At 46.0% G+C, this 15,234-nt stretch overlaps 1 protein-coding gene across 8 annotated transcripts; it reads right to left on the bottom strand.

Moving 5' to 3' along the window:
* Positions 1–23: 23 nt before the first annotated feature.
* Positions 24–12,410, bottom strand: LOC143009675 (inverted formin-2-like). 8 transcript variants are annotated; one of them, XM_076161737.1, is made up of 24 exons: positions 12,198–12,410; positions 11,495–11,607; positions 8,870–9,280; positions 8,045–8,160; positions 7,692–7,851; positions 6,876–6,909; positions 6,583–6,724; positions 6,369–6,501; positions 5,634–6,230; positions 5,142–5,287; positions 4,951–5,012; positions 4,760–4,862; positions 4,574–4,659; positions 4,385–4,485; positions 4,222–4,292; positions 4,026–4,133; positions 3,865–3,935; positions 3,637–3,757; positions 3,378–3,542; positions 3,029–3,131; positions 2,763–2,915; positions 1,596–2,462; positions 1,255–1,308; positions 24–532 (listed from the first exon to the last, which is right to left on the bottom strand). In XM_076161737.1, the coding sequence occupies exons 3-23, from the start codon at positions 9,264–9,266 to the stop codon at positions 1,256–1,258; spliced, it is 3,789 nt and encodes a 1,262-aa protein (XP_076017852.1). In that variant the 5' UTR covers positions 9,267–9,280; positions 11,495–11,607; positions 12,198–12,410; the 3' UTR covers positions 24–532; position 1,255. The 8 variants fall into 8 exon arrangements, with proteins under 8 accessions (XP_076017852.1, XP_076017850.1, XP_076017849.1 ...); XM_076161735.1 differs by lacking the exon at positions 11,495–11,607 and having other exon boundaries at positions 1,224–1,308; XM_076161734.1 differs by lacking the exon at positions 11,495–11,607.
* Positions 12,411–15,234: the final 2,824 nt, after the last annotated feature.

Here is a 15,234-nt window from a genome sequence, read left to right as displayed (position 1 = left end):
GAGTTGTGATTTTACTTTTATTAAAATATATTTAACATTAAAAGTGTATATTTATATCACATTATAGCATATAAGAGAGTAGAGAAGCTTTGACAAAGATCCAAGTTATTTTTTTTTGCTCTGTGAGTGAAATTCATTAAGTTCGCACCAAACACTGCATCAGGTCCTGAAAGATAAATAGAGCGATAGGAAAACACATTCACCGCATATTACAACAATACAAAATAACATATAAAGCTTTTTTTGTTGCTGATAGTTCGGAATCAAAAACACATTTAGCAATATTCTTGTACATAAAGTGACATGTTTTCATCATGGCTATGAGTATCCCAGTATCATACGTGTTCTTCTTCTTGGTTTCAAGATAACATGCAAAAGGAAACACCTGTTGCATTCTCTTCAAACAGTCAATATCCAGGTCATTTACACTCAAAACAGCATTTACTGCAAGTCCATCCAGTTCACAAATCCACCAAGGAACAACTCCGTTAACATTTCCTTTTCCCTCTGGCTTTCCTTTTCCTGGTGTCACCTGAGAAAACAAAAGCTACAATGAATTCATAGAATCAGTTTGTGTACAAAAAAGTTGAGCAAAATTGTGCAAAAGTGGAATTCAAACAATCAGAAGTTAAATCAACTTATTTACAATTTGTCACCACTGTAATTAGCAAACTGGGACATTTCATTTATAGAAGTTTAGTAGTGAAACCATTTTAATGCACATAAACCTTGAGAGAGTAAAGGACAGATCACAGGAAGCACACAGACGGCTGTTTGTGCTGTCCCAGTCGGGCATGGACATGAAAATATGGAAAAGACAGAAAACTGACACAGCTTTTATGACATAACTCAGTCCACGATTTCACGATGACGCTGACAAGCTGCAAGACTGTGTGACCACAGAAAAGCCCTAAAGGTCAGATTAGTTACATCGGTTTAAGAAAAGCAATTCGAATTCTTCACAATCCCTTTTATTTTAGGATTTGTTTCTCCCTCAGGTTTTGACGGATGTTAGATTTACCACAGGGCAATTAAGGTTAAGATTTTGGGGCGTGCAACCATCCGCTTAGCAAGAGAGAGAGAGCGAGTGTTAAGCAGCTGGACGACACAGACAAGATGAGATCCAGATTCCAGTTAGACCGACAGATGGTGTGTTATGCGTTATTTGGAACAACAAAGCTGCGGCGGCGATTTGAGTTCAGTGGGATGAAGCTGCTGCTCACATCAGTCTGTCATCCCCGCCGGTCGACCTACCTCACTGCAACACACAGCCTTTTTTATGTTTAGTGTGTCCTTTCCCACTGTTACCTTGTGTGTCAGAGAGTCAAAACGGGAGAACAGAGCATTGAAACAGACGGGCCACAGATCTGTGCCACAAAAAATCATCAAGTGTGCATCCAAATATTGTGTCCTTTAATAAAAACGTATGTAACTGCGCAACAGAAATACTGGTCAGCATATGCTAACATAGCCCATACAGAAAATATAGCACATGAAATGCAATAAAACAAAAATAAATAAAGATTTCCCTTTAAGACGCTTCAAGAGACTAAAATTGCAAACAAAATCTTTATTGGAGTTAATGGAGAAATTACCTTGACTCTTCTTCTTGCCTCGTCTAAAGAGGCCCTGCTGCTGTTTCTGTGGTTCGGGCTTAAGTGGGGGTGAAGAATCGGATGTGGGCGGAGCTTCAGAACCCGACGGCTGCAGGCCTTCCGGTTCCGGTCCCTCGCCCCGGATTCCCTCGACTATCGTTTTCTCGGCGCTTCTGCGATCCGAGTGTTTATTGCTGGCGGACCCGTCTGGGCCCGGCGTTCTTGTGGCGTCGCTCTCCCGCTTCTCTCTCTTCTCTGGGGCCACGCCCTCTTTCACACAGCTTACATCATCAGAAGTCTTAGTTTTCTCAACTCCCGCCGTCTTGGTCTCGCTGCTGTCTTTCACAATAATCTCTACATCAGGTATATGGGTTTCGTTCAGCTGAACATTCACACCTTCGGTTTCCTCAGGCGTCGGTTTCTCACTTACCACGCTGGGAGAGCCCACCAGGTCGGCCTCCAGCAGGTCAGAGTCGGAGAAGGAGGATGTGCTCGGATTGTTCCTGACTATACCGCTGTCAGATGGATCTGACGTGTAGCTGCTTGAACTTTGAAACGGTCGATGGTCCTCGTCCTCCTTAGTTCTCTCTTGCGTCGCTTCCAGGGGACTGCGTGGCGACGTCACAGAGACGGTAGACTCCGTTGTGGAGGGCGGTTCTCCTGGGGCTGTCCTGCGATGGACGGCGGGTCCCTCTTGGCGAGAACTCTGCGGAATTGTTGGAGTCTCTCCGGGTGTTCTGATGTTTCCATCCACTTCGTCTGCCATCGGCCGGTGACCCCCTGTCAGAGCCGCTTTGGCTCCGGCAGAGGAGGCTGCGTCTGGAGGTGAAGATTCTGCTTTTTCTTCTACACACGTCGCATCTGATCCTGACGGGGACAAATCAGAGTGGTATTAACGCCGATGTGGACAGCATACAAATGAGGACAATTATCTTTGAAATGGTGCTGTTATTTAAAAGAAAAGTAGCAAAGATGCGTAACTTTGTAAAGAGTCTCCATGGAAACAGCTAAGGCAGATTGCTTGACAAGGCATAGCGAGATGGGGGCAGTGTTAAAGCACATACAATGGCACAATCAAAAGCAGGCAGGATGTGCTGTGGCTCACAGTGAAATGGCTCGGCAGCGGGGGAAGGAACTGCGAGATCAAGGCCACAATCTGGTCCTTACCAGGCGGGCAGGTATCCCTATGAATTTCATTAGAGGGGAGGCTTTCCGAATCGCACCTTGGCCTGGTCTTCCTCAGGCTGAACCCTTTCCTGATATCCGCCAGGAGGTGGTCGATGATGCAGCCGTCGTCCGGTGGCATGACGCCTTTCTTGACTGGTGGAGAAGAAAGAAGAGCTTCATACAATCCTGTGTGCTCTTACTCAAGTCACATGTTTGGAATTTGGAGCACAGAGCGTCTCTGTGAACAGGAGACGGTCACCACTCACTTATTTTTCCGTTCTCCCCCTTCTGTCTCTTGGACTCTTCCTCTGCCAGCTGCTTCTTTCTCTTCTCGGCCTTGGCTGCCTGTTCTTTTCTGGTTTTGTTTTCCTTTTATCGGGAAAGAAAGGAACTCGCTCACTGCCAAGTACAAAATGTACACTGGAAGTTCTCACGGTAACATTAAGACAGAAATAAATGTACTTATCAATTTTTGACAGATACATTGAGGTCCACAAAGATAACCAGCTGTGCTATGACGGATGAGCCATTTCAGAGATCATGTTTAGAACTTAGACAAGATAGCCATTAGTGGCTCTTATCAGACCGTACTAGATCACTGAAGTTTCCTCTGACCTTCAACGACTTGATGAAAAGTCCACGGAATGTCTTGATGGTTTGGAAGAGCTCCTCAAGTGACAGCTGACTGGCATCTTCACACAAGTAAACAGCCAGCTCAGCCCTCTTCTCATCGATCTCAGAAAACCTCTCCTTTAAAGATTCAAACGCCTCCAAACTTTCCTAGAGCAGGAAAAAAAAAAGTGCAAAGACCAAGATTTGGGCGCAGCTTCAAAACTGAAGAACGTTTCTTGTGTCAACGTAGAGAACTACACACCTCGATAACCTTTGCATACTGTTCCTTCAGCTCGTCTACAGAGTTGGAGACCTTCTTGCCCGCCTCGTTCAGCCGCTTCAGCAGGCCGCTGGCCTCCGACTGAACAGAGTCCAGGTTCACTCTGAGGAAAAAGCGGGAAACCTTTTGACACGCGCCTTCTGATCATTACAGATCCGCTGAGGACTAATTAAAACAGGGTGAGTGTAGATGTGAGACAGGTTTCCGTACCCCGCTGCTTTCTCGCAGATTTCTATCTCGTCTGGCAGTGCCAACAGCTCTGGGTGCTTCACTTCTGCCTCCTTTGCAAAACAAGTCACACGGCGGGTAATTAAAATGGTTTGTTACTGTAGAAAGAGAGCGTTAGGGCAGCTGTGAGCCAGCTTGCGTACCTCCAGGATGTGATGGAGCAGGGTAATGCGGCTCTTGTTGGCCTTGGTCTCCGTGAGCTTGAGCAGGGAGCTGATCTTGAACCCCTCTGCGTTCCCTGTGTGACTTCCCTGCAAGGAGACGGGCCATTAAAAATTCAAACCTCGTCTTAAATGTCAAGCTTAGGTGGAATAAAGACAAGACGGCAAAGCTTCTCACGTAGTTGAGAAAGTTCCCGACGTCGAGGATGAGCCGGCAGAAGCTGGGCATGTGGGTGCTCACCCTGAGGGCTGAGGGAGGCGTAGGCTTGGGTTAGACGTTATACAGGGAACGGAAGGAGGAACAAACAGGCCCTGAATGGTGAAAATGGCGGTTTACTCACAATGGCAGGCCTCCTCCACCAGCTTGGCCTTAGGTTTGAGCATGTCCAACACGCAGGACGTCTCCTCGCACAACAGCATGCACTCGATCCTCAGCTGATAACTGTGGAGACAAGTGAGGGAGCAAAGTTGGTAAGGAGCAGAGTGTGTGTGTGTAAGTGTTCAAATCACTCCAGCAGCAGAATGTTTACCACGACACAGAGAGGAGGGAGATGTAGAAGCGGTCCACGTTTGCCAACTTGTCTTTCTCGCCTTGGAATGACTTCAAATTTTCAATCTTAATTAAAGAAAAGGGAACAAGACGGCGACTCAAGATTTATTCAGCAAAACAACCTTCATCTAAAATTAGGATGCAGAAACGCCAGAGCGCTGCCAACCTCATGCTTCTCTGGAAGGAGCTTCTGAAGCTGCTTCAGCACCTCCACGTCAAACTTGGTCCGGTCCCCATTCTGGATCATGGTGACAAAGTCCTGGTTTGAGCTGCGGAGAGAAAAGAGGAAAGGCGGTAAGCTGGGAGATGAAACCAAAACATGAATGTAAGCATCAAAACAGCTGCTGAACATCTCACCATTTGAACTGCCTCAGGAAGATGTTCAAATTCAAGTTTTTCTTTGGATCAATGAATGTAATCTACAGGAAACAGGGAGGAAGAGATAGAGTGGGCGTGTAGATTAGTTGTTGCTGCTGTGAGCGAGGCGTGTTTGTTTCGTGGAGTGCTGCAAGCTCCGAAGAGCCCTGTGGAGTGTCGACCAAGCGCACCTCTTTAGCCTCCTTCTTGACAGGAGCAGCTGCCCCCTTGTCTTTGTGTTCGGTCACCGGGAGACAGAACAGCTGCTCGATACTGCTGTAGTCCGGCTCCCGAGGAGGAGGGTCTTTCTGGACTGAAGCCCACATGGAGTGACCATCTGCGTGTGTGAGGACGGGAAGAAAAGTCGCCTGTCATCAACTCGTGCGACTCCAACGTGTCATCGAAAACCAAATCACATCACGGCTGAATCTCATTTGCAACAGAGAAGAAGTTCCTTTCTGTTTGTTAGCACCTCCACGTTTGTCTCATTTATTTTTACAAGGTGTGAAGTTCACATCGACGTTCTCTTCTTGGCTGCTATCTGCTGCATTTGCAAAAGTGCTGCATGTTTAATTTGTTTTGCCTCCTTCTATATTTATGAGTACAAGTTTCTCCTCCTCTCTCTACGGTAAAAGGATTAATTTGAGTCGTCATTGAAATGGATCACACACACACACACTCACCGGTAACAGTTCGGAGCTTCTGCCAGTTGAGCTTTTTCATCCTGAGCGTGGGGCATCGGTATGCCTTAGCTGGCGCGCTGCACCCCAGGGACACGGTGCTCCTCGACATGATCATGCCTGGGGGAGGAGGAGGCGGAGGAGGCATGCCAGGTAGAGGAGGAGGGGGTGGGGGCTGTCCGCCGAACATAAAGGGCGGCGGGGGTGGCGGCGGAGGCATGCCGGGGCCACAGGGGAGCGGTGGAGGAGGAGGTGGAGGAGGAATTCCTGGCAGTGGAGGAGGTGGTGGGGGTCCTCCAACCCAGCCAGGAAGTGGTGGAGGGAGAGGAGGAGGTGGCGGGGGCGGTGGCGGGGGGCTGTGGAGCAGGGAGCCCATCACACCTGGGGGTGGGAGGGGCGGAGGGGGTGGAGGAGCACACACTGGTATCTGGGAGCAGGTGGAGCTTTTGGCAGCTTTCCCATCGTCCTCAGTCGGGTCAGTCTGCACAGCTTTGTCCGCTCGTTTGACAGGCTGCCCGTCCACTTCCTGATGTTCAGTGCAGCTTTTGCCTTTGGTGAACATCAGCCGCTGCGTAATGTTCTCAGAGGAGTCCAACTGAGCTGGAACACAAACCCAAACAAGCGTCGGCATTGAAACCAACATGTCCCTGTCACATAAGTCATCAAGGAGGCCATTATGCAGCCATTTGCATCTTTAAGAAAACGTCCAAACATATTGAGGTTGCAGTGGCGACTCACAGTCCTGGGCCAGCAGGATGGCTCTGTTAGTGACAGCCTCCAGAGCCAGCCAGATATCTGACCGCTCGGGCTCCAACATCGACAGCGTCTGCAGTATGGAGAGCAGCTGGAGGGAGGCTGGAGAGCTGCTCACCTACACACACAGCAACACGTCAGTATGCATCCACTCTAAAGCTTCTATAGAGTGAAGTAATGAAGTCCATTAGCTTCTCACCTTGTTGAACAGAGTGGTGAAGACCTCCAGGTGATTGCTCATATCAATGCCCCCGTACACTCTCAGTTGCTCCTCCTCATCCTCAGCCATTGCCTCTTCAAAGGTTTCACATTGAATGATCAAGTCTTCATCCTCCTGCTCCCTACACACCACACACACACACACAGCGATCACCATCATTAGAAACTTCTGGCAAATCAGAATTGACACTTATTGATCTGATCTCTGCTACTTGAGTTCAATCAGAAGCTTTTGAAACGTAGAGATGGACTCAAAATCCAGGGACATCTCACCTTAACTTTGGCAGGTTATCTAGCAGCTGAAGCCCTGCAAGACCACAACAAAACACATTATTTTCAACAAATTATATCTTTAAAGAAATTGGGCCACTGAGCTGCTCGCAACTTCACATAAGTTAGTTGTGCGCACTGGCGTGGAGTCACAGGTGAACAATCACACAGCAGAGGAGGCGCCAATCCAATGATTGATAGGCCACGCCCCCTGGGAACACGGAAATGACTGATTGGCCACAGGTGGGCGGCACTTTGACAAATTCAGACAGACTTAGACATGTTTATGTTTCCTTTTAGATCAGGCAGCTTGATGACTCAACAGAGGTTCTAGGTTCAAATCCAACTCCTGCTGCCTCATATTCAAAGACAAGCATATGGAACAAAATGTGAATGTTTATTATAATGGCCAGCTTTATGGGATTCTATAGACTTATTCAATAGACTGAAGTGACCCTGAGTAGAGGGGAACGCTGTAAACGGGTGGATAATGACTCATCTGGCCTCAAAGGATACATAAAGGATCCCACTGTATGATTTAGTAACGGAGAAATGCATTTGCTTTCAGTGCAAAATGTATGAATACACAACACTTTATCCACTGGAGGTTTGCTCCGTTCTCAGGTGTCTTTTTTACAGAGAGAGAATGAGGCCATTAGACCTATTCTTAGTCAGACCCAGTGACAGAGATATTTGTAATAGAGCTTCTGCCGCTGGCCTGCTTCCCCCTCTTCATTCCCGCAGAGTTTCAGCACAGAATGCGCTGTACTGACAATTAACCACACCGCGTGACCTCGCTTCCCCATTAAAGAGCCGCACCGATAAACTCCTTCCTCATCTTGTCCCTCTGTCTCAGGTCATCGGTCCCGAGGATGAGGGCGTTGATGGCGCTCAGCAGCGTGACCATGTAGGGCACGTTGTCTGTGGCCTGCAGCTCGTTCATGATCACGCTGAAGCGATACTGCTGCGTCTTCACACCCTGAGTGGGAGAGGAATTAAAAAAGTCAAGGTCATTGTGGGTAATCAACAGGGAAGTGGTGATTGTTATGATTGTGCATGCAGCTCACCACTAGAGGGCGGTGTTAAAGACACAACCCTTCAGGACGGTAAGATGTCTAACCCATAACACCTCTGATCTTTAACCTAAATGACCTTCAGGAGCTTCTACTTGCCTTATAGTGGTCGAGGGCGTCCAGTGCCAGGCGATGGCCATCTGGGGAGAACATGGTGAGGGCTGCAAGCAGGTCAAACACCTGCATCTTCACCATGGTGTTGGAGGTGTCCAAAGCTGTGGAACATCACAGATCACATCACTACGGGGACAGGGATCAGGCTTCTCATCTGTTTCACCTACAGCGAGTGTTTCTCTCTATTCCTACTTGAACTTTGGCCTTAAAAAGACGCAGGGTGGTGTCGTCAATCATTGTGTGTGTGTGGTTTTGGAAGTGGAATCTCCGGGGGTTTCCAGAGACAAATTTCCAGACTTCTCTATAAACATTTTTATGTTGTTTTTATGACTCAGGTTGATTCTGACAAAAAAGTACCATCGTTTCCAACCCAAGCTGGAGTCCCATAGACTCACTCTGTCACCCACCAGCAGCTTGTATTGTTTATTTTAAGAAAAATCTGAACCTCATTTTAAAAAGACGACATAGGAGGCCAATTAGTCACAATAGTCTGGGAATGCCAAAACCATTCCATATGTCAAATCTTCTGCTTTTTCGCAGAGCCCTGTGCTATTATGCAGCATTTCCTCGCCTCACATTAAGTGGTTTGATATGATGAATACAAGGTTTTCCTCAAAATAATTTCTGGGCAAGAATTCAATGGATCCTTGTTAATCTGAGATACTGTGTGATGAATACTCTTATGTGGAGGGACGATGTGATTCATGGTGCTCTCTCTCTCGCTCTCCCTCTTCCTCTCTGTTTAATTGTGTGTATTTTTGTGCTTATACTGCCAAATGTGAAAGCAGCCGAGTGCATGTAGTGCTCAACCTTGGGAGAGCTTGCGAATGTATCCCTCGTTCTCTACGATGAAGTGGATCCCGGCGGAGGAGTTCATGACCGCTCGCACGCAGTTGACGCAGGTGAGCTGCAGGAGGGCGTCGGCGATGCGAGAGCAGCCGCGCCCCGAGAGGCGGTCCAGGGCCTCCAGCAGGAGATCCAGACCGCTCAGCTCCAGGAACTGCACCATCCATGACTGGTCGCTGCCCTCCAGCCGTCGCTTGAGGCCGGAGTAGTTGACCACAGTGGGGACCTGCAGCAGCCGGATGCACAGCTCCGGGTCGGCGCTCTCCAGGTTGGCCTCCTGCTGGGTGTCCGAGTCCTGCGAGGAGCCCAGGCGACCCCTGACTGCTTCCCACTTCTTTTTCCCATCTGACTTCCCTGACATGACAGCTGGTAGGACTGTGCAAGAAACAAGAGTTCACAGTTTTCTCAGTGTTAGATTGTGCTGAAAATTACAGATAATTACCAACAGCCTTAGTTAGAGATGACATTTTGCTTGCTTGGTGCTGCAGACTGTGCCTGCTGGAGCTGATATCCAAGCATTTGGTCGGATATGCGGCGCGATCATTGCTGCGCCTGAGCAAAGGAAACGAGCCTTATCAGAGGGGAACACTGAATAGGAAGCGATAGCTCTGCATATTGCGGATGAGAGCAATTGATGACAGCAGTCCAGTCATCACAAACTCTGCCAACATTCCAGCTCAACCCTGACGGAACGAGACTCGACTCCGAGCTCCACACAAAGAGAGCATTAACTGGATTAACTGGATAGAGATTGACAGCATGTTCAAGGGTGCAGTTATTCCAAGGAAGAGGCTGCAGTTCAACAACATCACACAATTCCTGATACTGACATGAATGCAGGCGTTGATCACTAAAGTACCCTTTCCCTGCCGTATCCTTAGAGCACAGTTCCCTCTTTGACGACCTCTTCCACCCCCAATGCCTCCTACAGAAAAGGTCCCTATGAAACCAGAGTGAGTAAGAGCCTACATTCTTACAAAACCAGCAGGATACGGCTTCAGACTAAAAAAGGGGAAATCTAAAAATAATTCCTCCCAAACCAGAGTGGCGGTACACAAGGTGGCGGTTCTGCAATCTCCTGTTGTTGACTTCACACTTGGCTGGGAGAACATATACAGACGGGACACTGACAGATGAACTAACAGTCACAGCGCTCGGCTCACAACTCTCTGGCAACCCTGACGTGAATTACAGTGTGTGCAGCTTGCCAGTGTGTGTGTGTATCTGGACAACGCAAAGGTCCTGCTCAGGAATCTGCCCCCTTTTTCCATTCTTCTTTGAGGGAGATTTATATGACGAGCTCAGCAAACTAAACACGTTTTTAGAGCCATTTAAACCTCTTTTTCTTTTGCAAAATGTTAATCGCAGCAAACAGAAGTAATTACCTGTGAAAAATCCGACAAATTAGATTCTTATTGACTTGGTAAATTCAAGGTGAAGTGACGCTCTTCTTCTCTTCTCCCCCTCTTCTTCTCTCGCGCTCTGACGAAGCATTTGTCGGCTGCAGCTTTAGTGATTCTGTCAGCTGCCAGTGTGAGAGCGTTTCCGTGACAGCGAGCAGGCAGACAATGGTGTTTTACAATGGGCCTTCACAATTCCCTTCAAAGAGATTTGTTCATTAGCCGCAAAAAGGGAGGAATGCTCTCTGACTCCTCTCTGCAGCGGAACTACTGCTCCGTCCAACCAGCATGTAAACACTCTCTGAGTCAAGGGGACATTATTGGTTTTGACTGTGCGATTTTTGTCTGCAAAAAGTCTGCAAGTTGAGTTGTTTTTCATTCATCAGCACTAAACTTGTAAGCTTCACCTAAAATGAGCTGAGTAATATGAAAAGAATTCCATTTGCTGCCAAGATTGAAGAAAGCTTTGGTTAGGTGCATGTGTGTGTGTGTGTGTGTGTGGAGGTTGGGCTCTGCAGCATGGATCAAGCACTCCTCAGTCGGAAGTTAAGGCCTTTCCTGGGACAGGAAACAGGAAATTCACGAGATAAATATGCTGGTGTGACAGCTCGTCTTCCTCTTTTGGAATTTCATTTTCATTTCTGAGGGATGCTGAATTGATCTGCAGCTTTGTTCGCCAACAGCCGGGTTACATGAGACAGCGACACCAAAGGTCGTCAGAGATAGAAAAAAAGAAGATGTTCCTTTTATGCGTTCCGCCAATAAAAGCAACTTTAATTTGCAGAGCACATCCAGCAGTAATAGGAGGCTGATTCACTGCACACAGGGAAGGCCCACTCATGTGCACCTTGGTGAAGCCGCCCACACACTGAAGCCCACTGAGAGGCAACAACACTTATGCAGAAGCAGAAACATCAACGTCTCCTCCTTTCCTCTGTCGACCATTCAGTAATACAGTGAGACTGTCTTAGATGCACTGATTACTAAAGATGTTTCAGTCAGTAATTATGTGCTTAGTAATCTTATACCTCACAGTCTGTGCGGTGTTAAATGTCTATAATGGGCTTATTAATTATGTAGAACTTGATTTCTCATTCTGAGCAGCTTCTCCTTGGTACACTGTGATGAATAAAGCACATATAGCTCAGATATTCCAGCTGTATCCCAAGCAAAACATATAATTACATACCAGGCTATTTTGCGTGTATGATTTTTGATATTCATTCCATCTGGAGCTCATTTGCTGACCTCATGCTCCCTCCTCTGCTTCCCTCTTTGCTATAAGAAGGGAGTGACCGACATCTGTAAAGTCCAACAGCAGCACATTTCGGAGTTCAAACTCATTCCTTGACTCTTTGAGGATTCCCGGGGTTAAGTACATCAAAGATAATGGACGGCGGGTCGACAGAGTGCAAATCAATAAAGCTTTAAAACGCTATTTCTCAGTTCTATGGGATTTCGGCAGATCGTTGTTAGATTTCTCATCCCGGCTTTCAAACTGTTTTCCTTCCTCTCTTTGGAAGGCGTGAAAGCTTCGGGAAGCCTTAAAGGCAACATTGATCCCCTGAACTTGTTGCAGGACGGATCGATCAGACTTAAAGCTGAAGCTGGAGCTGACACGGTGTTACGTAATGACACGCTATGGTCCAAAACATCAGCAGAAGCAGCGACATTGACGGCCCCGTTTGAGTTACTTTACGCTGGGATTTTCCATATAGCAAAGGACATAACGGCACTTGGCACTTGACCGGGAAGAAGCAGAAGAAGAACGGGAAAAAGCTCCAATGCTGCTGGGTTCATTTACTGCAGAACGCCACGTGTTACCGCTATATCGATCACCTATAGGCTGATTACGATAAACAAGTCCAATCCCCTTAAATCCAGCTCCTTACCTGCGCTCATTCCATAAATAAAACCCTGAGGACCCGCGTCCTCTGTTGTTCCCTCAGATGCCGGGGCGCTCTGCTCTCATCCGCTCAGGCTTCCCTCCGTCTGGCGCTGTGGGATATGTGGGCCACCCCGGAGATGTGGAGATGCGGGCACAGTGTGGAGGGTCACACACTGAACGTTATGCGGATGGCAGCGCGTTCCCAAACCCCCCCTCAGCTTTCACTTACTGACTGAGAGGCGATCAGCATCAAAACAGCTGGATATTTACTTCTCATTTCCGGTTAAGTCTTTCAGATTAAAACCTTGATCGGCAATGTTTTGATTTGACTGATGTTACTATTGAAATGAACGGTGCAGGCAGAGGTTTCCCCCCGGCAATAACATTCAAATCCTTTATTCGTAGTCAAGTCTGTGTTTTTAACATTGTATAAATAAGATAATTCATTGGGAATTTGCCATATTCTACACAGGTGGTTCTCAAACTGTGGAATCTGGCGTCGAAACTTTAGCTTCCCATTAACATTTCTCAATTTTTGCACAGCGCAACGGTATATTCCATCTATCTATCTATCTATCTATCTATCTATCTATCTATCTATCTATCTATCTATCTATCTATCTATCTATCCATCCATCTATCTATCTATCTATCTATCTATCTATCTATCTATCTATCTATCTATCTATTTATTTTACAAGACTGTTTATAATTCTGAAGGGAATAAGTAGCGCCGCGCTTGCTTTGCGGTTTTATTTTGAAGGTCAGATTACCCGTCTTCTGATGTAAACATACCTTTTATTGTGTAAATTGACGGAGTTTTGATTCTGAAGGCAGCCAGAGGTTGGGCCCTTCTCCCACACCTCCCACTCATCAGCTGGAACTCAAAAATTAACTGGAATTCTGTTGAGCTTCTGTTCCCTGTATATATATATGTATACATAAAGATATAAGTAACATTCATGTCACAGTCACATATGATTTTACTCTACATTTAAAAGAAAGTCAACACCACTGTTCCACTTTCTTCCCAATAAACAGTCTGTCGTTTCTATTGACACTGTATATTCTCTTATGTTGGAATGTTTCTCTTAACTTTTTGCGTACATAGCCTCAGATAAGAACAAACAAACACATCTGACACATTTATAAACTTGCATCCACTACTTTGGTGACAAAATGAGCATCGCACAACCCACTAATCACTTCAAATGAATAGCCTGTAGTGCTTTTCTCGGTAAAATTGCAGATTTAATGAACACACACAAGGCTTGATTCATTTCCTCCTGCGCCCACTGAACACTTGGATTGGCAAATCACTAGAAAAAAATGGTGATAATCCTATTTCTTCTCTAGTTTCCACACACAGTAGTTTCCTTTGTTTCGGCAAAACACAAATCACTGTTCCATTGATAATCGTAATCAAGAAAGAAATCTTGATTGAAGCACCTACAATGGTGTAATCATTTGTTTCTTTATGAGCTTTTGTTAGGGGTTTATGATTCCAGGCTGTTGCAGTGCAGTGTTATTATTCCCTCTGGGGCATAGAGACTGGGATTATTTAAATAGTGACACAAAGGCCCTTGGTTGTTCAAATTGAATGTGTTTTCCACTGCCTGAGGATCAAAAGAAAGTGCACATATGATTTACTCATCACAGAACACCCCTATATGAAAGTTGAGCTAGTTAGACAGGAACATTCTGTCTCCCATCTTAAGGACTCAGCATCATATCTACATTACAAATGAGCCAAGTGCCATTAAAGAAGGAGAAACGCAAAATGAACAAACATGATCCATAATAACCAAATGTTCTGTGAGTTTATTTAAGGAGGAGATGTGATCAGCATCCTGAGAGCCGGGTAACACAAACCCAGGACCTGCTCCTCCTACACTCCTACACCACAAACTAGTTTGCCTGATGGGAGCAAAGGGAAACAAATGGATGCGCATGGAAAAGCAAACATGATGTCATTATAAGCCACCGGCAGACCAATAACATGATGCCTTTTGTTGCCACTAACTGTCTTGCTGTTTATTATCTGTTTGTTATTAAAAGGGGATTACCATTTCAACTTTCCCTTTCACTACTTATTACTTACAGACATTCAAGGATCAGAACATAAAGGTACATATTAGGCCATTTGGTTACATTTTGTGGTAAGTGGGCTTTATCAGAGATTCCAGATGTTGATGTGGTTTGAGGCAGGACTTGGCAGCTGTGTGTGGAGATAAACAAAAAAGCACAGAGCACAACATTGTAGACATCTTTTCTTCATATTATTAAACAGTACTACATTATTCATCATTTACTGTCGTTACTGCTGAGGACCTTACAGGAGGAGTCTGTGGTTGCGGTTTGGGTGCTCCAGGCCTTTGCCCGGACATGCCTCATGGAGAAGAGGCATGAAGTTCTCCAAACTTTGTGTGGCTGGCTGCAGGTTTGAGCAGATCAAATCAACCTAATTACAAACTGTGGCAGTGTTCAAACTGCTTATCAAGCTCATTCTAACCTTTTAACAGTTTCAAAGCAAAACTATATATAATCAATATAAAAGCACAGCAAAGTATTACACGGCATGTTTTTCACTGATTTGGCAAAGTGCATTTTGCTCATACAAAATGCACTCATACACTAAACTAAGGACTGTTGTGACAAAGGCTGAAATGGAGACGCCTGTCCGTGCTTTGATGTCCTAGCTCTTGTATTACAGGTGTAACACTCGGCTCACGTGTCTGAACAAATCATCTACGGACCTCTAACTTGAGCCAACAGAGAGCTGCATGCCTCACCTATTTCAATCACTCTGCACAGGTTTTCTGTACATTTTGACGTTATATTGTTGTATGTATTGCTGTTCACTGGTGCTCACGTTTAAAGTCTTGCCTCTAAACATTTTCCATCCCTACACTGCCATTGTTGTTTGACTGTGTTGCACTTTGTGACCTTTGTTTGTAAAAGTTGCCATATAAATTAAGTTTACTTTCTTACTCATATTGCACCAAAATCGTTATACTTGCCAAATTCTTGAAACACGGATT

The sequence above is a fragment of the Genypterus blacodes genome, unplaced genomic scaffold, assembly GCF_046128005.1.
Source record: "Genypterus blacodes isolate CSIRO-AG114 ecotype Tasmania unplaced genomic scaffold, CSIRO-AGI_Gbla_v1 ptg000112l_1, whole genome shotgun sequence".
Classification (NCBI taxonomy): Eukaryota; Metazoa; Chordata; class Actinopteri; order Ophidiiformes; family Ophidiidae; genus Genypterus; species Genypterus blacodes.
This window is presented reverse-complemented; position numbering and strand designations above follow the sequence as displayed.